General features: G+C 37.4%; 1 protein-coding gene across 3 annotated transcripts in view; it reads right to left on the reverse strand.

Annotated features, from left to right (window-relative positions):
• Positions 1-18,104, reverse strand: part of LOC149791055 (uncharacterized) — a 34,302-nt gene extending 16,198 nt beyond the window's left edge. The window contains exons 1-3 of one of the 3 annotated variants that reach the window (XM_089972970.1): positions 18,000-18,104; positions 9,872-9,926; positions 9,273-9,349 (exon numbers count right to left, since the gene is read on the reverse strand). In XM_089972970.1, coding sequence (XP_089829096.1) covers positions 9,273-9,349; positions 9,872-9,919 — 125 coding nt within the window. In that variant the 5' untranslated portion in view covers positions 9,920-9,926; positions 18,000-18,104. Of the gene's footprint in view, positions 1-9,272; positions 9,350-9,871; positions 9,927-14,016; positions 14,101-17,999 lie in introns of those variants that run through there. The other 2 variants (XM_089972968.1, XM_089972969.1) reach the window with 2 other exon arrangements.
• Positions 18,105-22,243: the final 4,139 nt, after the last annotated feature.

Below are 22,243 nucleotides of genomic sequence, written 5' to 3' on the forward strand. Positions count from 1 at the left end.
TTGTTCTGTCATTGTTTTAATGTCATGATAAATTCAGCAATTTTTTTTTTGATCACATTTTTTTATAACTAATTTTTTCCTTACTATATCATTGTCAATAACATCGCCAACAACAACATTTTTGCTGTCGCCAGCAGTTTCTGTAAAGTCTATGACAATTCTCCGCAGCTGAGATATTTTTCTGACTCGAGACATTGCGAGATAAACTAAGTTTGACCATTCGATACCATCATCGTCGATCCAAACTCGCGTATCAGAAATAGTTAACCCCTGAGATAAATGAATTGTCATTCCGTATCCTGGCGTCCATGAGTTTTTTCCCATCGTTAACGTGCTGTCAACGACATTGACAGGAACTAAGACAATATCATTTAATACATGATTCTGTTTTTTCGTTGTATGTCAACCGGTAACACAACGGTAAGGGTAGATTTGAAAATATTTCTTTATGTAACATAAATAATTGTTCTTGAAGTGTATCACGAACTATCTTTCTACTTGCAACTATCAAATCATTTGGTCTCCATAAATTCCAAAACGTGTGTTTGTAGGAGTTTCTAAAATTATTTCACGCATTATTTCGCATTGAATTTTATTTGGTTGTAGTCTGATTTATTTCTAAAACTCCCTTAATTCTGGATCAAGTGCTCTATGATCATCAGTTATTTCTTCATAATAATCTGCAAAATGTTTGACCATGACCGCCACATATTATTACAACAGCATTCTTCAATAACAGCCAATCAAGAAATATTTTTAACGTTTCTAGCGACACCGTACATATTTAATCCCAAACAATAATCCTTGGAATATATTTCTCACCTATTAGTTCAGGAGTCCATTTATCTCCCTTCCATCGAAAAAATTTATGATAAGTGCACGATTTAATATTTCTTTCTTTCATTTCTCTTCCGAGTCAGTGTGTAGATGTTAATACAATTATACCAAAATTCCAAAATAGTTCGATTACACGAGTTGTTGTACCACGATATCCCGATCCATTGAGACAAAATGTTTTATGTCTAGCTACTGGATGGTATACAGATGGTGCAGATGACGATTTTGATATCTGTTTTTTTGGGGAATAAATATCTTTAATCGAAACGTTAGCGCATTCAGGATAATTAAGCATTTCTTCTCGCTTTATTCTCCATTTACCCCATGAAGCATAAGTGCCGATATGTAGTTGTTCTAACAATTTGTATTCTTATTAATATAAAATGAATCCATAGCGACTCTGACAGCAAACTCAGAAACTTTATCATCGATAATAGATTTATCGAAACGTCAGCAAGCATTGAAGATATTAAAAGAGTAAACTGTGGTGAATCACCATCAATATAACTCAGTTGTACCTAATTTAGTTCCATATGGCAAGAAAACTGTTCTCGTTTATGAACGTATTTGTATTCGTTGTATCAGTTGTTGTAAAATCTAACTCTTTATCATCCATAATTATTCTTGTACAATGTCGTTTATAATCATATGATCCTCCTTGTGTGAATTTACCGATTATTTTTGTACCAAGATCTTTTGCTGTTTTATTCTCCTAATCGGCCTCATCAGGATCTTCAAAATATTCCTTTTGTGGCGGAAACCAAATTTCTTTCTGAGAACGATATGATATAATTGCTTTACATGCAATCAACGATATCAGTATGTTTACATCGGGCATATATCGTAATAAACCTATTGGTGCCCACATTTCTTCTGAAAATGGTTCACCAAACCAGACAAAACAAATCGGATTAAGACCTTTAGCAAACTCGAATGATAGAGGCGAATCCAGTCAAATCCGGTAATGGTCCATTTATCGATCCTCTGGTTATTTCGTATGCGGGATGTCCAAATCTCTTAAAATACTCAGAACACTCTCCCATCCCAAGAGAACTTCCCGGATAACATGCAGCCGTATCAACCGAGACAACAGCTCTATAATTGTATTTAGTATTCCACAATTAACCGTGTCCATATTCTATAAACTACGTTTATTTCTTCAAGAAAATCGAACCGAGTTGGTTTGCACGAATTTTTCTACTGAGCAAAATAAGCCGCGACTGACGGAACAGTAAAACAAGTAATCAGTAATCGTTCAGACCTGACATCTTCAGGGTCATGAGGTATTATCAGAGATAAATATTGACGCGCAAGATTTTTCATTTTTTTCATGGAGAGATTCTTTACGATATATTTCGCCGCTATGTCTTACAAACTGATCAAACTTAATTATTTCCTTGATACATATATTTCCATCTGGTCTAATCAATCATCGTCATTTTCTGAACTCTGAAATAACCATACTGAAACAGGATCGTTCTTATTTCGTTTTCGTTAGTAAAATCGAACATATCTCCGTGGTAAACTTTAACAGTTCTATTTCGTGGAAATATTGTTACTGCATTAGTCCACACATGCGCATTATGATCATATTTCACTATCGTGGGGATGAAATTCACCTATGTCCGGGTTAGCTTTTATAACCTTCCACAACGAATTGTTTTCATATCCTGGAGGAATTCCCCAGTACGATCGTTTATCCGAAGTAAAATCAGATCGCAAAGGCTCAGGTATTGCTGTAGGCGCTGCCGGTGCTATTTCGGGTCATCCTAAAACACTTCTAATCGACGAAGAATAAATATCAACAGCGTAATCCGGCGAATTTATTTCTATCGCGGCTGATAATGTCGGTTCATGAATCGTTATAGCTATTTTTTATTCTTTTTATCATATATTTTATTCTGCGCTGAAATTCATCATTGATCTGTTCTATTTGATAACTACCTATCGGTATTCCTACAACCTTCCAGTCAGGAGTTCCATCGTCGATATTTCTATTTGCAAATACAAGAGAATTATTTGCTGGTAATCAGCCAAATGATTTTGATCTAATATTGGGCCAGCTGTAAGATACTCGCGATTGTGCAAGAACTATTTCTTTCACTGGAATTGCGGTTGGAAAAACAACGCTGAATTCGGGGCTGGTTGAGCTTACTGATATCATCGTGAGTTTCAACGATGCTGTATTCGTGGCGATCTGCTGAAGTAGTTCTGTCATTGCTATTCAAATCCCGATTACCTAAATTCACTTCGTTGTAGATTTTAACCATCTGATATTGCGCCGTCGTTAAGGCTTGACGATATCAACAAAGATAATTTAGAATACGCCGGTGTCGCTGTATGTAATTTTACTGCATAATTAGGTAATTTTGCATTCGTGTAGGTATATATTTTTTTCGATGAATAAACCACAACTGCGCGTCTAAGGTATTGTTTTATCTTAACTATATACTAGTCAAAGATATCGTTTAGTTTTGTATTCCATTCACGCACTTGGTTATACCTAAAATTATGTACGTCTGGAAGGCTCATTATATTTTATTTAGTAATCAACTGAGGCGTTTCAGTGACAAATTCCAGACGCCACCTGTAAGACGCTGCGGTTAATTTTTTATCAGATGATTCCAGTATAAATGTTTCTTCGTCTCCGCTGTTTAACACAATAGACACGGTTCCAGGAAACTTATCAGTTGAATGACGCCAGGGATACGTAGTGTATATACTAAATTTTGCACCGCTGAACAGAGACAGTCTATACACACCATTGACTTCCGCGGTATGTTTGATAGTGTTATTTTGCGGCGACCATGTTGAGAATCCTGATGACACTGTATGCGTTATTTGGTAATCTGCTTGTGGGGAATTTGAATCAGATTAATTTTTTTAACGATATCAGGAATTCCACTTATAACATATTCTATGTTTTTTTTAATCGTTTCAGTATCTGACATAACTGTCTTAATACCATCAAGTTTTGTGTTAATATCAGAGAGTTTCACATCAACAGTTAACGGGGTGCGAAAGAAATCATCTGCGATTTTATTGAGCTTTGAAAATTTCTACGAGTATTTAAAACATGTTTACGTGAATGTCATACTCGGCTCGCAGTGTGGATAATTTAGTATCTACTGTATTATAGTTATTGTCTACGTATTTTTTTGTTGCGGCATCTTCATCAGGTATTTGATCTCTTAAAACAACTATTTTATTTCCATTTATGCTGAGTTCACCTGTCATTGTATCACCGGTAGATCGTAGACGATTATCAACACTTCTTGCGATTTCATTTCTAATAGTCGCGACTGATATATTTGAGTCTCTGATTCTACCGCCGTCGGTAAATACTGCTTGTTGTTGTTGTTAAAGGGTTTAACGCGATTTTCAGCACAAGATAGGCTATTCATGGCGGCCAGTATTAATGGTGAAGGAAGAACCCGGGAAAACCCCAGAAAGAACCACCGACCCACGAGAAGCTACCAGCAAGCTTTCTCACATATCCACATTGGCCGAGCCCGAGACTCGAACCCACGCAGACAGAGGTGAGATGGCAGTGATCCGTGACGGAGAGCGCTTTAGACCACTTGGCCACTCGGGGCCCCTGGTAAATACTGGAATATTATCCGTGGTAGCACCAAGAACTCTACGAACTATGTTATTCCATTTGATATTACTCGTCTCTAAAGCACCGTATTTATCCTGAAAAATAACAACTTCATCTCGGTCAACTCCAGAAAGGTTCATAATATCAGGAGTTCATCTTTAGTCGAGTAATTTGATAAATCTACCATTATATTTAAGATCTATTGTAATCATCTACTTGATAATCGGACACGACTTTGTGAGGTGGTAATGTTTATTTTGATATATCTTTGAGTGCAGCAATTAGTTCACGGCCGCATATTGGCGGATTGGTTATTGTCTGTGTTGGTAACGTTGAATACCAGTCTAGAGTTTTAATTGTGTTTACGTAATTCATAAATTCCTTTGGTGGAGCCAACCCATACGAATCAAAATAAACAATTCCACGTGGATCAATTGCGTATGCCACCCAATAAGTGCCAACGCCGGGACCTTTATCAATACTGAAAAGACCTGTTTCAACGCGGTTTGGTTTGAAAGGTAACTGATCGCGCATAAAAAGTCCTCTAACATTTTTTATGTTTAATTCTTTAGCAGCATCAAATAAATCAAAATTTGACATCGGAAAGACTAACGAACTGTTCTTGGATGCTCAGACCTTTTCCTTGTCGATAAAGAGTTCCTGGTAATCTCAGCCCGCGGCCCCTTTTTCTTATCCCTTGTCCTGTTGCCTTTTATAGTGCCATTCCAGCGGCCGTTCCAACAGCACCTAACGCGGCCGCTTTTGCAACGGCTGGAGCTGCAGCGGCTATTAACGCCGGTATCGCCGCAAGAAATGGAAATATACCACCGGTTTTAATTGAGTCTTTAATGGCACCCGCAGAAAGATTGAGTTTAACACCGGGTTTTGATTGTTTGGCGTTATTGAAATGCTTGAGTTGACGTTCTGTCAATGATAATTTATTTTCACCACCTGTGATCTGATCTCGCTTTATTTATATTTTCATTCCACTTTTTAATCTGACCAGGAGTCAGACAGACACTAAGAAGTTGATACGAGATTATAATATCATGAGCAATTTAATTACATGTTCAGAAAATATTACATATTTCCCACTGAAGCGTCAATAACTCACATTCTTCCACCAACACCTTCAAGTAATATTGATTTATCACTGAGTATAAGAGCGATTGCCCTAAAGCCACGAGCGGGTAGTCGACCTTCACGAGCTTGGAAGTGTATATCAAACAGTTTGGCTGAATAAATCTAAATGTTCCAACGAAAAATAGTAGATCGGATACAGCGTTGTAAAATCCCGCTAGGATATCTGCAAACCAGTGTCAACATTTTGATCACGCCCCATGAATGTCATCAACCGATGATATGCACGTGCTATATTATTGTTTTCAAAATTCAGCAACACTTCTTCAGAAGGTTCTTGATGTCCGTTTGTCCTCAAAGCAACTTCAGAAACTCCAAGTGAGTCAAATACCATTGGATTTCGTTCCTGATAACCTAATCTGGCATTTTCCTCAAATGCGATGAATATATGTCGTGGTGACGACACTTCCTGCTGTGATGCTATCTGCCATGTGAATGACCCAGCAGCATTACTTTGAATACTGTCTGTGGTCATTGTCAATCATGATAGCAATGATTTACCACCTGAGTTCAGAAAAGAAAGTAATTTTTGTCCTTCAGCAAGCGCTGGAATCATTACTGGCATCCACAGAGACAGTTTTGTTAGTGCTACTTTACCAACACCAACGGCAACATAACGCCATATTACATCATTGTCAGTGGTTTTTCTAATAAGTATCACGGCGTGTTTAGCGCCAAGTATAACCTTTCTAACATTTCTGCAAAATCCAAAAAATATGAGATAGTGGAATTGCGCATGAAAACTCTTCATCACCGTTCAATATTGATCGATGTGCGGAAAATCCTAAGTTGTAATTTTTATTAATTGATGCAACTTCTGTTCCAGCTGCATTCATTGTTACCTTTCTGTTTTCTGGATGATCAATTATGTCTTTTGAAAATAACATTGTTGGACCGGCCGATCTCGTATAATCGTCACTGTATCTCGCAAGGCTAAGTATCGTCGTGGCAACGTCTATTTTTTCGACACAGGTTTTATATATTTTCCGCCAATCATGTATCTAGCGCTGTTAAATAACGTCATAACGCCATTGTTAACAAAACCAACACGATCACCAATTCCGTATGCTGTATCATCTGCTTTTAAAAGTCTACCTTCGACCTCGATAATGCCTTAGAGGGCCAAAAATTATATATTTTTATCCTGAACTTGTAATACGATTCTTTCACGTGCGTTAGGTACACGAGCTTCATAAGAATAATACTGACAATCACGCACAGACTCATCTTTGAGAATTGGTGCGTCCGTGTCAAATGCTGGGACAAATACACGTTTGAACATTTTATTATAATTGTTATCGTCTAACACGAAGACCATTTCCTGCTAGCAGACTTGTAGTTGCATTTATTTCTTTTTCTTTTTCTGATAGGGGAACACCAATTAGCTCTGCTAGTTTTTGATTTGCGGCTTGATTTATTATTTTAGTGACATTTGCAAACATAACTTCAGTGCCGGCCAGCTCCACTGGTGCCTGTGGTTTTCGTCGTATTAATCGTGCTAGTCTATCCTTGATTGCTGAGAATACTTTACTGGCAACATCACCAACAGCACCAATACCCTCATCACGAACAACGTCAATAGCTTTCATTCCTAGCTGTTTTGCAATCGGTATTGCTTTTGTAGCTATCCTTTTGAATAGACCCTGAACAGCATCGCCAAGCCCATCACCGTAAATCGCTTTATAAGTAGGTAATCGCGATTTTAGCACCCTGACCATTACAGGTCCAAGTTGAGCATTGTACACGATCATCTTATTTATTATTTATTTATCTAATCACTGTGATAATGATCAACGATTTCATCAATGAGTGACCGATAAACATCGATGTCCATGATACCGCCTGTAAATAATCTTTGACAAATAGCAGCTGCTTCATTAATAATTTCTAGAGAATTATTTCCAGCACGTTTCCCACCAATCAGAATTTCTAGTTGTTCTACATCTGAAAGAACATTGCTGGGACAGAGTCTATCAGGCAGCCGACGGGGTTTTACACTGCCAGTGACAAGACCTTTTCCGGATTTTTTGCTTAGTTGTTGTGATACTGGCTGTGGTTGTTGTAACTGTGCAAGATATTTATCTATTCCATTGATAAATGCAACATATCTAGTATCATTATTTCAGGCCTGATCAGCTCCGTAGTGTAAGCGAAATATCCATTTGTACCAGCTATCACGACTTACAGCATCATCGATATACTCGGATTTTAAAACTCTTTCTCTTCCATCGAAACTTTGCACGGCAAATTCAGATAATTTATCCAGGTTTTTAATTTCTTTTATGGAAGCAAACCTTTTTTCGGTAAATTTATCATTTACATCAATTTTGATCCTTGCTTGTTCTTATTTTGTTTCTGGTTCTGACTCTGGCATACGATCTTTTAGATTACCTATTTCAGCACGAGCTTGGTCAATACCCTCAAGTATTTCTTGCATTGGGTGAGCAGCAGCTATTTCACCTAGAAGTTCTCGTAGAATCTTTTTTGTTTTTTTTAGTTCTTGTTGCTATTTTTCAAGTTGCTTAGGCAGTTTGCTCCAACGTAGGAAGAAGATCTTTGATAGCCTCTGTAACTCCTTCGGTAGCCTTCGTAACTCCTGCGGTAGCCTTCGTAACTCCTTCGGTAGCCTTCGTAACTCCTTCGGTAGCCTTCGTAACTCCTTCGGTAGCCTTCGTAGCTCATTCGGTAGCCTTCGTAACTGGTTTTAAGAAATTGTTCTGCACTCTCTGCAGATTCCACCTGCTACTCCTGACGCGCTTGTAGTTGCTGCTTGATAGCATCACGAACATGTAGATATTATTGTATTGCCTCTAATTGCTCTCGAGCTAATCTAGCTGTATGGTTCGATATAGCTGTGTAAGATTCCATTATTGATATAATAATGATTTAATTACTCCTACATTTACAGCAGCAGAATGGGTGCAACTTCAATGAAGTGTCACGGTGCGTAAACACGCGCGCATACTTTTTAAAAAAACACTAACGACAACAACAAAATAACAAAAAACAAAAACAACTAACCCAACGAGAGAAACTCTCGGTAAGTTGGAGGCTTTGGTTTGGTGTTATTGAGCTTGTATTTTGATTTTCGTAGGAAGCCTTATTATTTTAAAAATGTCGTTCCAGCAAAAGGTCTGTTCACTCCTTATGCTGCTGCTATACAAATACACCCTGAAATCAGTCCTTAATCTGTCTTTGATATGTGAATAATTATTATAGGTATATTAGGCTTAGTATTAGACTGTTTAGACGTATATATAGAGATTTTGAACACGTGATTTTATGTAAGATACCCAGAGGGACATCCTTAATCCGGCCCTGTATGTCTGAGATATCACTGGGCCACACAGCGGTTTAACGAGACGCTTTAATGCTAATATTACTTTGCATTTTCACATTTACTGATTGCACATATGACATTGCGACAGTCAAAATAGAAACGAATTTCCTTTACTTTACTTATGTGTCGTTTTAAAATAAAATGTAATAATTATATTTAGCCACCTGGACATGGGTAAGATATTATTGTACATGACAACTTATCAAATTTGTATTGCATAAAGCAGTCCCAGAATAAGTAAGGTAGAAAGATTTTACATGACAACTTGCCAAATTTGTATTGCATAAAGCAGTGTGGCATAAACTAGTCCCAGAATAAGTAAAGTAGAAAGATTTTTACATGACGACAACTTACCAAATTTGTATTGCATAAAGCAGTGTGGCAGAAACTAGTCCCAGAATAAGTATGGTAGAAAGGCAGCCTATCATTACCTGTAGGATATAAATTAAAAAATACGTATCTCTAGTTACATGTATATCAGTATAATTCACAATTATCGATAACAGTATACTTCACATTCCTTGAACAAAGGATCAATCTCTCTCTCTCTCTCTTTCTCTCTGGTCCTGACCGTATCACACTCTCATGCACACTAAAATATAAAATTGGGGAATATTGTTAAATAAATCATAACGAATATCATCGGAGCAATTCGTACAAATTTCATTTTTACCTTTGTTTCAGTTGTATGAATAATGCTAGTTTTGCTCCATTTTATTAACTGACCAATTTATGTATCGATTAAGTTGCACGAACATTTACAGGTATGGGGGGGGGTGAGAGAAGTTTTATGACATGAGATTTGTGTTTCATGTGGATTCATCCATTCAATGATGTATCGGGATATGCTGCGTTATGAACCCTTTCATTTATCTCTAAAATATAAATATTTTGTAAAGAAAACATACAACATGTACGTAAAAGCGGTAAATCCTATTATACCGCGTACTTACATATTTTCTGTTGACGTTACTTCCTGTTGTTCTTCCACCTCTCTCCATCTGTATTCTGAAAATAAAACATATCTATCGAGGAAGAGATTTCAACATTAAATTTAATAGTCTATTACATGGACTCCTCACTCTGTCAAATATCTTAAATTTGATAGTCTATTACATGGACTTCTCACTCTGTAACATATCTTAAATTGTATTGTCTATTACATGGACTCCTCACTCTGTCACATATCTTAAATTTGCCCAGGAAGTCTTCCTGTTTCAGTAATTCGTTCAAGACGGCGAATTGAAATCTAACCTTGAACAACTCTAAACAGACTGAGTTTGCAACCACATGGAACTTGTCGGTGAAGTTTAGAAAGCTCGCGCACTGATATGATAGCAACATTTAGATTTATTTTATTAAAAATAAGTACGGATTTAATATGCTTTATTGTGAATATCATGTTTGATGGTTGCATAACAAGGTAGAATCAACCTGAGAAAAATGAGCTAATCACACCTAACAGTTTAACAGGTTATCATGTTTTTTACATAGTATTTAAGTTCAAACGAACTCTATACACGTATACATTATCCAAGGTGCAAAAGTTAGATTCATACCATGTTTCCAATTTTTCAGTGCAATATACGATGTTCACAAACAATGCATTTAGTTCAACGTCCTACTTTACTGTTGTAGTATGGCTTCTGTGAACCCCTAATTTCATGTCTGTTACTCGAAACTGAATTCATTTATGCAACTTAAAATCGTCGTCAGCATGCACATATAGCAATGAGTATAGAGATTGATTTTATTAACAGGTAGTATAATAAAAGGTTAAATGTTTCGTTTTGCGTTTTGGATAACAGATATTTATCTTCGATAAATGAAAATATCTTTAAACTCTTCTTACTGCGCCTTCTATAATTTTTTGACAATTAAATCCCTTATGGCATTTTGCTTTTAAAAAATATTTTGTATCAGTTTTAAAAATCCTCATTCAATGTATATAAATTTGCTTCGTGTTTCTGGCACGTTGCTATTTATAGAACAGGGGATTTCCATCTAAAAGTTGATGTAATTCACCAGTAGAAGCCGGTCTTAGGTGTCGAATATTCCACAGCATGATGTTAATATTTTATCTCAATGAACAAACGTACTCTGAGTGAAAGCTCCATAATGAAAGCAAAGTTGGTGTTACTGTGATAGACATAAACAAAAAGACTGAGATTTTATGGCTTCATGGATTTGAAACGGCAGATTGATCACTGTCAATACATGTCAGTAACGCATGTATATTTCTGGAGACCAATTTTAGTTTTCGTAAACAGATCAGACTAACCACAAAGACTCCTTACAAATCAAATGATTATGGGGATGATGGTCCAATAGTCTGCCAACCATTATTGCTATGACAGGGTGTGATAGGATTTTTCCACTTCCCAATCATCCCCAATCCCCAATTCATGACTATCAGGATCAACATAGTACAGTGCATGGCATGGGATTCGACATTTATATTGTTAGGCTTTTGAACTTCTTCCCCTTCCCTTTGATCCCTTCAACAATTTACCGATAATTTTTATTTCATTTCTAACAAGCCTCAGTGAAAATGTACATTTTTACTTTGATATTCGGATATAGGTTTCTGCGTGATACCGGTGCTATCATTTTAATTGAGAGATTCAGCTTATTTTGGAATGCAGTAGTCCTCCTGTTCAACTGGAAACGGACTAAATCTTTCTTGGTTCGTCTAAATGCTTGATAACTCAGCTTGTGAAATATCTTCAACTTTAGACGTCACATACCGATCGGTTAATTTATTCAATGACTCTATATAGCAAATATAAATGATATGACAAATTTAATTAATGTTCACCGTGTTCTGTCAGTTAGGAAACAGGAGTTAGATATTGAATACTGGCGACCACTGACCTTGACCTATCATCCTTGAAACATTTATCCAGATTTACTTATCTAAGATTTATACGGGTTTCAGACAAAATTACAATTTTTTTTATATGATTATGTCAAAATTAATATATTTTATTTTCGAAAGAAAAAAGTAGCATTTGTATTTCCATGTGAAGTCAAACAGTGTATGTGCCTTCTGTTACGGGGTTTACATTGGTTAGGTGCACGTGACTATTCACAGAAGCTGGTATAGAAGTAGTTCCTTGCAAAACAGAAATTAGGGCAGCTCAACCTGATCATATGGTTATCTTCTGACCAATAGAAATCTTCGTTATAATTATCAACTTCTTCTTCTTGCTGTTTTGGGGTTTAACGTCATTTCTCAGCCCAAGATACTGTATACATGGAAGACGTTGTAAGTGTAGAACCAAGGGAAAATCAGCTAAGAACCACCGACCCACGTTAAGCTACTGGCAGCTTGCTAACATACCCTCACTGGCCGAGACTCGAATCCATTTTAGATGGCATGTCGGATACTGATCGGTTAATGTATTCAGATGACTCAAATTCATGCAGTTAGGACACAACACTTGCATGTTGAATATCGGCGACCACTGACCTTGACCTTGCATACACGAAACATTTATCCAGATTTGTATATGGAGCCAAAGAAAGGTTTATTTCGTTTCAGACTAATTTAAAAATATTATTATTTGACTATGTTACATTTAATTTATTTTATATTCAAGAGAAGAAAAAGGAAAAAAAAATTGTATTTTCTTGTGTAGTCAAACAGTGCGTCCCCTTTTCTTAAAGTTTTACATTGGTTAGTTTACACGTAACAATTTAAATAAGTCAGTATAAAATGAGTTCTCCACACATCAGAAATAAGGGCAGTTCAACCTGATAATATGGTCATCTTCTGACCAATACGAGCCTTCGTTATACCTAGCAACTTGTTGGCTTGTTTTGGGGAGTTTTGGAGGGGAGGTGGGGTAACGGCATTTCTTAGCGCTAGATATGCTATGCATGACGGATAATAAAACTGGAGGAGAAAGAACCAGGGGTATATCAAGGTAAGAAGCACCGACTCACGGGAAGCTACTGGCACCAGGACATAGTACACAATTAATTTTACTATATGTTCTCTACATTCATTTCTCAGTACTGACCTTTCCACTGTGTGACAATCAATGCAAATCATATGTTAATCTAAAATGCCTTCAAAGATGACTTCACGGTGAAGTTCTTGTCAAAAGTTGACCTGCTCTTTTTTTTAGATGATTGACTGTCAACATAACAGCATGTAAACAGAACACATATTTCACTTCCGGATCATCACCAAGTCCTTATTACTCACTGTGCACTGTCGCCAAAATGCATACAGACAACAACACCCTCAGCTCATATTATCAAGATTAAACAGTTACCTTTAAATCCCTACCAAAAATGCATAAATAAAACTCTTCTATCACCACCAAAATGAGAGAGGAATAAATGTTCTAAAAATAGACTAGAACTACATTCGTGGGTACTGAACTGGAAGTATTAATTGTGATGTAATTCCACCAATCTAACATACCTTGATAGGCCGAGACTTGAACCCACGCGGACAGACGTGAGATGTTAGTGACAAGTTAAAGCGAGCGTTTTATACCGCTCGGCTACCTGGGGCCCCCTATCCAGCAACTAGTACATGTACTAGGTCTATACGAGTAGCCTTCCTAATGAGGTCCTGACAAAGGCGATGTTCTGATTATCTCAACCGAAACTTCGAGGTCAGTTGTGCGGACCACTTCGGCTACTTATGAACGATGGATTGACCGGGAAGCTGTGAATGCATTTGACAATGTTTATCATTTGCAACTTCTTGGTCATTCTTACTATCAGTTCAAACGTAGAAATAGCAGAGGGGGCGGGGAGAAAATTCCAGGGAACAAAACGTATGACAAATTACTACGCCGACACACAATCGAGGCATATTTGTCTCACATAAATAGTCGAGGCAGCCAGAATTTGATAAAACGTAATTTAAAATCGTTCGTAAATCTGTCCTTGGTTAGAACAGTTAATTAAATACAACTTTATTCATTCATTGATCAAGTGAAATATACGTTTGAACCCATGAGTTGCTACCGTAGTCATTCATTTCTACGTGCTCTGTTATAATTTTATATGAAATGTCATGTTTAGGTATATTCCAACTGGAAATTATCGGAATCAGTTAAACGCATATTTAACTTACCTTTTCGTCTGATTATCTAAATGGCAATTATTTCACACAACGGCCGTTGCTAGTTTACAGACATACACAGGAAAATCCGTACTTACATAGACAATCTATGGCTTGTTGTTTACCGGACCCACTTCATTCAAGTTTGCTAGTACACATTCTTTCTTTTCAAACAGGACGTTAAAACAGCCATTTCCTCCAGATGTTGTACTCTAACATGTCAGAGGTCAAGAATAAGGAATTGGATTTATCCAGTGAATTGTAGTGTCAGCAGATAATGCAGTCGCTACAAAGTTTCTTTTTCAGGGAATACTAACACAAAACAAAACAAATCAATACTCAACAGTTTATTACAGGCTTATATGTGTCTTCTGAGACAAATTGTACTGTTCAAAATGACGGAATATGATATTTGCAAACATCCTGAGCGATGTATATAACAGAGGTTAATAATCAAAGCAAGTGTGAATAACCAAAAAACAATAAATAGTATTAAATAGCAGTGTTAAATAAACAATCTTAAATAGCACGTGAAGACCAGCCTAAATGTTAAATTAATCGTGATTCATATAATCATGAGTTCAAATAATCATAAAATCTTCCTTAGAAAAATGATTTAGTGATGAGCGAAATTTGACCATGTAATGTAAAACGTTGTACCAGATTTTGTAAGTCAAACTAAGGTTCGGAAGCAGATATTGGTTTATGTTAAGTGTTAAATGATAAATGAGGGAGTGGCATAATCTGGAACCGAATAGTGTGTCGCACGGATGTGATGTGACACGACGTTTCTTTCCATGGAGGTTGCAGACAATCTTTAGAAATTTGCAGTTATTCATATATTTAGGATGAAAACGTTCGTGTTACCAAATATCTAGAGGCATTGTTCGTAAATAAGTACAGACGCACGCTCACCGCAAACCCTATCTCTGTCAAATTGAAGACGTATTTATTTATATCACATTCACGGTAGCTCTTGGAGACAAATAGAGAAAACAAAATTAATGTAATCATCGTATTGAGGATTGTGATGTTCATCCTGAGATAATGACAGATTTGTGGCTGCCACTAAATAAAACCCTTGGTTATCAAGGGTACCAACACATCATAGTTTAGTAGCAGGTGGTACGAGGACAGAACTTTCATTACTCACCTAGATGATGTCTCACCGTAACCACTGTGGACATGATAAGATTTGGGAAATGTGAATGGCACTGATGAATTAAGCTCAGTCATATGAAATAACTGGACAAATGTTCAGAGATCTTTTTATCATGATGTCAAATAAGAATGTTTAAGAATAATTCAGAAAATTTCATTTTGATAAATTTACAATAGTATATCTTGTCTTCATTACGTCTATTGGGACCCGGCAACCCGAGTGTTATAAAGTACTCGCCTTTACCGATCATTGCATTCCCACTTCTGTCCACATGGGATCGTGTCTTGGGTTCAGCCAATGTGGCTATGTGAGAAAGCTTCGAGTAGTTTCCCCTGGATTGGTAGTTATTAGTAGTTATTACCGGGGTATTCCCTGTTTCTTCCTCCATCAAACATAGTAGCCTGCATATATGTCCAATTATATGTTGAAGAATGGCGTTAAGCCCACAACAGCAACAACACTGAGTCTATGTAACCCTTCTACCCAAGGTCAGATTGCGAGAAAAGATTAAATTATCGTACCCAGATCGTAATGATAGTATTTCTCATGTAAACAACTAAAATGATATGCGATTTCATGCTTTTATTCGGGATTTGACAGGCATTCCATCACTTTTGTGTGTGATCGTGTGTGTGTGTGTGTGTGTGCGTGTGTGTGTGTGTGTGTGTGTGTGTGTGTGTGATTTTGGATTTTTAACGTGGCTTTAACAATTTTGCAGTGGCCCCGAGTGGCAATTGGTCTAAAGCGCTCTCCATTACGGATCACTGCCATCTCACCTCTGTCTGCGTGGGTTCGAGTGGGTCGGTGGTTCTTCAGGGGTTTTCCGGGGTTCTTCCTCCACCAGTAATACTGGCCGCCATGCATAGCCTATCATGTGCTGAAAAATGGCGTTAAACCCAACAACAACAACAACAATTTTGCACTCATATCGTTACGATATCTGCAATGTGACAGTTTATAGTGATGTCTAGCACTGGATCATCATGTCGCAGATATGTAGCATGATGTCTCACCTAGTCACATTATCCTGACACCAGGCCGACCAGACCTAACACTAACCTCTTAATGCTGAGCGCCAAACAAGGAAGCTCTTACTACCATTGTTGTAAGTATTTGGTATGACTCGGCCGGGGATCAATCCCACGACCTTTCTCATCCGAGGCGGACGCTCTAACCCCTAGGCCACCGGAGCGGTCCATCATTATTGTACTCTCAATTGGAAGAAATGGAGTAATATTACATGGGATATTTAGACCTGACTGTCAAGGTGCCAGACCTAAAGTTCGATTGGCCCAGATGGTGTTCCTACATTGTAGAAATACCCGTTTTCCATTTCCATAAACACACTGTCGAACGAATCCATGATTATTTTCGCGCGTCGGTAACTCTGAGTGATCATCACAGATCTTCTATTAGGAATGTGATAATGAGTATAATGATTGACAGGCTGGTTTAATGATTGACAGGCTGGTTATCATCATGTGCTACACGCACATCCTCTTCTAATCGATTACCTTTTTACTTCTAAACAGTCTAACAATCGCATGTACTTCGGGATTATTTATATTTCAAGCGATTGTGAATTTTTATTATGTTATCAAATAGTTGCTAAGACGATCGTTCTCGTCTTCACCCAAGAACTGTTACACGGACAACGTCCTTGTTAAATATTAGCCGAGAAATTGTTAAATATTAGCCGAGATGGTTCTTTACTTGGCTTTACTTGGCTGAGTCAATATTGGTACAACGTAATCACGGAAACCAACAGGGTGGAATTGTCAGTTAACTCTACCTCATCGTTCTAGAAAAATCTTTGAACCTTATTTTTGTCTTGCTGTTTAGTCAATTTTACTAGTCTATGCTCTTAAAATAAGTAACAGAAAAAAGTGAAAAGAAACAAGCTTTGTAAAATTCAACCAATAATTATGTAATTACAATAAAGAGTGAAAATGAAAACAAGAATTGCAAATTAAAACATAATCCCAGAATTACAGACACAAATCCAAATAATTTAAGGTTCTAATTTGACTTGAGCAGAAATCCAAATTAAGTTCAACGCTGGCGGCCTGTATTGTGTTGTTGTACCAACCGTCTATTGTTGAAACACAGTAATACAATTCCAGGTTAGAACTGACAATAAATCAAAGTGAATGAACCTGTCCAAGAATATTTTTTTTAAATGAGCAGTCTGTATCTCCAGAGAAAATTCACTTGAATTGAACAATTTGAAGAAATAACTGTCCGCCCAAATAAACTGCTTGAACAATATTGCAAACTGGTTCTCCTAGATCCTAAGGACGAATGAATAATCTTTCAAGTGACACGATTGTATAGTCCTTTACTTGACCTCAGGTCACAATTAGCAGGATTTTTTATTTTAAAAAACCCATTACCGAATGGAAAATAACCTTCTAGAAAGTTCTTAATGTTTACAAAATAAAATGCTAGTTATTATTGGAATGTGACTTGCTTAAATCATAATATATAACTTGGACAACGTCAGGTACACCAGGTCAATTGTAGGGAATTGCAATAAAAATAGACCCAGACCCAAAAAATAGAATTGCAATAAAAATAGACCCAGACCCAAAAAATAGATATTTACATATATTAATGATGAATACGATATTAAACTGTTACACATGGAAAATATTCAGCAACGTATTAGCTATTTATGTAATACAATTAAAATGGTCAATAATTCAGTAGAAAGTAAAACTTGATTTTGGACAAGGTTAAGTCCAGCATACAATGTTACATTACAATAGGATATAAAGAAATAAAAAGAATTAAAAATCAGAACAAACAAACAATGCAAATTAAATAGACATACCATCAACCACGGGTGTTTTCACGTGTCCGTACTATAACACAAAGCTGGCCTCGAGCTGTGATTGATATATTTGAGTGGTCCTATCTGCCGCTTTCTATTTGGCTGTTAAGAAGATTATATTTCAGGATATAGGAGGGTCTGTTATCATTTGGACGCATACATTCGTCTACAAGTGGAACAATATCAGCATCAATATTAGCATCCGCTGTCAACCGGTCCAACACTCCGTCGGCAAATTCCACAACTTGATCACCGCGGTCAGAAACTATCGATTATATATAATAATAAATTTAAGCTTAAACACAAACACCAAAGAAGGTTAAATACCCAAATGAATAAATGTTAAATGTTTTAAAAGTGAACTTCATCTTTAACGAAAGATTATGCTGTTATTGTAAACTAAAATAATCGGCACATTGGTCAGCATTGTTACTAGCAGTCAATATTTCATAACTTTTAATTGACTCCACCCATTCAAGCAATTCGATGCGAAAATAAATACGATAAACACCTGCCTTTTGTTCAAATGTGAGGTTTAGATTTATCAAAACAATACACATTAGTAAAAACAATCCGGCGATTTGTTTTTATTCTGTCATTTGTTTTGTATTTTCCTTCACTTCATTTGTCTTTTATACTATCAGATATTTTCCTCTACTTCGTTGGTCATTGTATTTAAATGTTAGCTTGATCTTTAATGTGAATTTATTTTGTCACGGTCTCCTGGTGCAGGTCTACCGTGTGCCAATCCTTGCGCACAAGGGTACAAATTATATGTGCCAATCGACCATTATGAAACATAAACTACACGGGCACCGCGGGTGTAATCTATATCTTATCACAGAGGGCCTCAGTCGGGAGAAATCCAACTAATATATAACCCTGGTGAAAGCTCAATAATATCTTTGTACAAACCGTTCTCAAAGATTGCAATGCAATATCAACCTCATGCAAACGTGTTATTCGTGGGAAAGAAACACCATCTCCATTGGTCGTGATGGAATAACAGGTCATCTGTGATAAACATGCAACAACGATTGTGCTATCTAGCTAGTGTTCACAATTCCACCACGGCGATTGGCGTAGGAAAATTACATCAACTTCTGGTTTCTTTGATGAGTTTGCATTCATTCAGTTTGCACTCCATCTCAGCATTGATTTCATGTAAGACATGATGTATTTCAATCCCCTCAAAATTCACATCCTTGTCATATGCAATGTCTTCAATAACTTCCTGCATCAAGGCACGAAACGTCCCCGGGTGAATCATAGTATAGGTGAAAAATCGCTGTCAAATTTTCAGGCTTTATAAAGGACTTATGATGCATTGTTGCCAGCGCGAAAATACCCCAGGAGTGTTTTTAGCCGATTCGCATAGCCGTGGGGGACCAACAGTCCACCAAAGCCTTTTGCCGTCATTTTTCATTTGCTTCGTGTTATTCCATTATCTTGATAATTCCTCGAGTTCTTGGTTTAGATTAACGCGAAAGTTTAGGTAAACCAACACGTTTTCTCTCTCTAGGTGCATGTTTTTGTGCTTGTGGCGGTAAAATGAAATTTCCGTGTTCGGATGCAGGTGTTCGGGCGATGCAGGTTTTTCTACCACACGTTGATGGTTTTAGTGCTTCTTGCTCCGAATAACACTTCTGCTTATTTTTCTTGGGGTATGGACGATTTAGGTTTGCAGAGTGGTTACGTAGAGGTTTGTATGTGGACTAGGTTCAGATTCATATGATGATGGGGTAAAATATTCGGTTTCATATGCACGTTTATTTTTTAAAAAAATGAAAATGTGGAGGCAAAGAGGTCACGACGTCTTCGTATTGGTGTAGGAGATTGGATCATTTCTTGTGTATAATAGTTTGCCATAAATTGCTTCCATAATTCATCAGCTTAGTCCTGGTTCCTATAATGAAATTCTCTATACACGTTTTCTAAAAGCCCCCCCCCCCCCATTATCATTAGCCCTATCTTGCGATTTTACCATTAACTTCTTAAATAAACACTTGTGATATTCATTGTTTTTATACTATTTAGAATGTTTCTTAGGTAGTTTCATCACGGGAAGCAAAGCTTCCTAATAGCGCATTTGTGTGAGAGGAACTGCAAATCGTTCCCTAAGACACGAAACTACCGCGAAAAGTTTTTTTCGTTGGAGGTGTGTGTGTGTGGGGGGGGACCGGCGCGTGCCATTACACATAATTAGTGATCCGATCAGGGAAACTCAATTGTTTGATGTCAAGAGGAGACAAACTGATGTTAGTGTAATGATACATCTGATGTTTATTGGACAGGATCCGATTTGTTGTGGGTGCGAATACATGCCGATAGCAAAGACATTATACATATAAATTATGCCAGGAACCATTATGCAAAATCACTCGTGAAACTATTTTCGCTTTTAAAGGTGTTTGCATGTGAAAGCGCGTTTCCGTCCGACCACAGTATATTACACTGTTGGGTACAGTCCTACCTACTTTTCAACAGGTTCTCCGGGTCACTGAACTTAACAACTTACCAACAACCTTTTAATTTTACTAACAAGTGAATGAGCTTGTGGTGTCAAACTCGGTTACCAGCGATGCAGCAACAATCTTTGCTTAGACATCGCTGGTAGTTACATGTAATAACAATGATGTCTCTATGTATATTATTTTTATATTTTCCCGTAATGTGCTTTTATCTTGTTGTAAAAATACATCAATGCCATGTAAAGATCAAATAATGATGCACCCACGCATACCGGCTTTATCAAATTTAGTTTCGACTTTTTTATACTGTGAAAGGCTGGGTCTGCAGTCAGAAAGCATACATCACTAAAATGCCAGACCGCGATGATCCTTCGAAGTTAATCTGGGTCGCTTTCCTGGATCAGGTCTACACTGAAAGTTTTCTAGGATTCTACATAGGTTTGCCGAACACGGCATTGTCCGTTAGTTTGAAAAAACGTTTGAAACTCGTTTACCGCAGTAAGGTGATTTTTATGCAATTGAATACACTCTGGATTAACAGGAACACTATCTACTTTGCCTATATTCATCCCCAAGCACCGATACATCTAAATGTTTCGTACATGAACTACAAAGTTCAGATTGCGACGCAGGCCTGGAACTGGCTTTGGACATGCATTATACTTGCGTCTAGTGGAATTTATAATCTATACTTGCGTCTAGTAGAATTTATAATCTATACTTGCGTCTAGTAGCAGCAGGGGGGGGGGGGCGAATCCGACATTTTGTCCAAACGTTATTTGGCTTAATTGTTACTTTCTGCACTCAGCGGATCCGGTGTCGTCAGCGCCTGGTAAAAAAAAACGACGTCGTCGTCGTTGTCATCGTCGAGGGGCCAAATCGACAATTGTCCGGAACGTCATTTGGTTTAATTAATACCTTCTGCGCGCCGATCCCCAGCGTCGTCAGCGTCCGGTAAGCACATCGACGTCGTCGTCGATGTCATCGCCCCCCTGCTGCTAAGTGGTTATCTACAACTAACCGAATATTTGGTCAAGTCCGATACGATATCGTGTCCGAGGATCATGTAAATTTATCGTTACAAATCCATGTGGGGTCGACTGAGCATGACTAAAAAAGTTTCGAAAACCATTAAAGTCCATGTCACCGCCGCACCATGTCTGCCAAATATTTCGTAGCGTGTGTGTATCAACGCCGTTGAATACAGCAAGAATATTACAGTTGTCTCTGATTACTTTTGGAATCTGAGTATACCGTTGAGTGACATATATCACGTCAGTGTTTTTATGCCTGCCTCTGGAAAATATCCTAGCTGGGTTCTTTTGATTGTCTAACATAACATCATCGTACACGACTAGATTGTTAACGTCGCCATCAATATCATCGATACCTGGTGCATCATTGATATCCGTAATAAACTCGATGACATTTTTTTTAGCGATCGCTGATGCATTCTCGTTGAAATCTTTCAACACCTCGTAGCATCGTTGATCATCTACGCTAGGAGCAACCAAATACAACTTATCCCACTTCATCCATCTCATTATTAAATTAAGTAACAATTGCGTCTTGCCGGATCCAGATGGTCCGATGATAATCATCCGGATCGAGTTTGGTAGCGCTGCAACATGCTTAACTGGTTCTCTTGTTTTAGTCGCTGAAAAGTCAATTATATTCATGTCTCTATACATAAATTATGGATCTATATTGTGTAAAGTGTAGAGTGCGTACTGGCACAAATGATATGACAACCGTTACAACAAGAAATAACAG

Source organism: Sinohyriopsis cumingii, chromosome 10 (assembly GCF_028554795.1).
Source record: "Sinohyriopsis cumingii isolate HCF-2022 chromosome 10, ASM2855479v2, whole genome shotgun sequence".
In the NCBI taxonomy this organism is placed as follows: Eukaryota; Metazoa; Mollusca; class Bivalvia; order Unionida; family Unionidae; genus Sinohyriopsis; species Sinohyriopsis cumingii.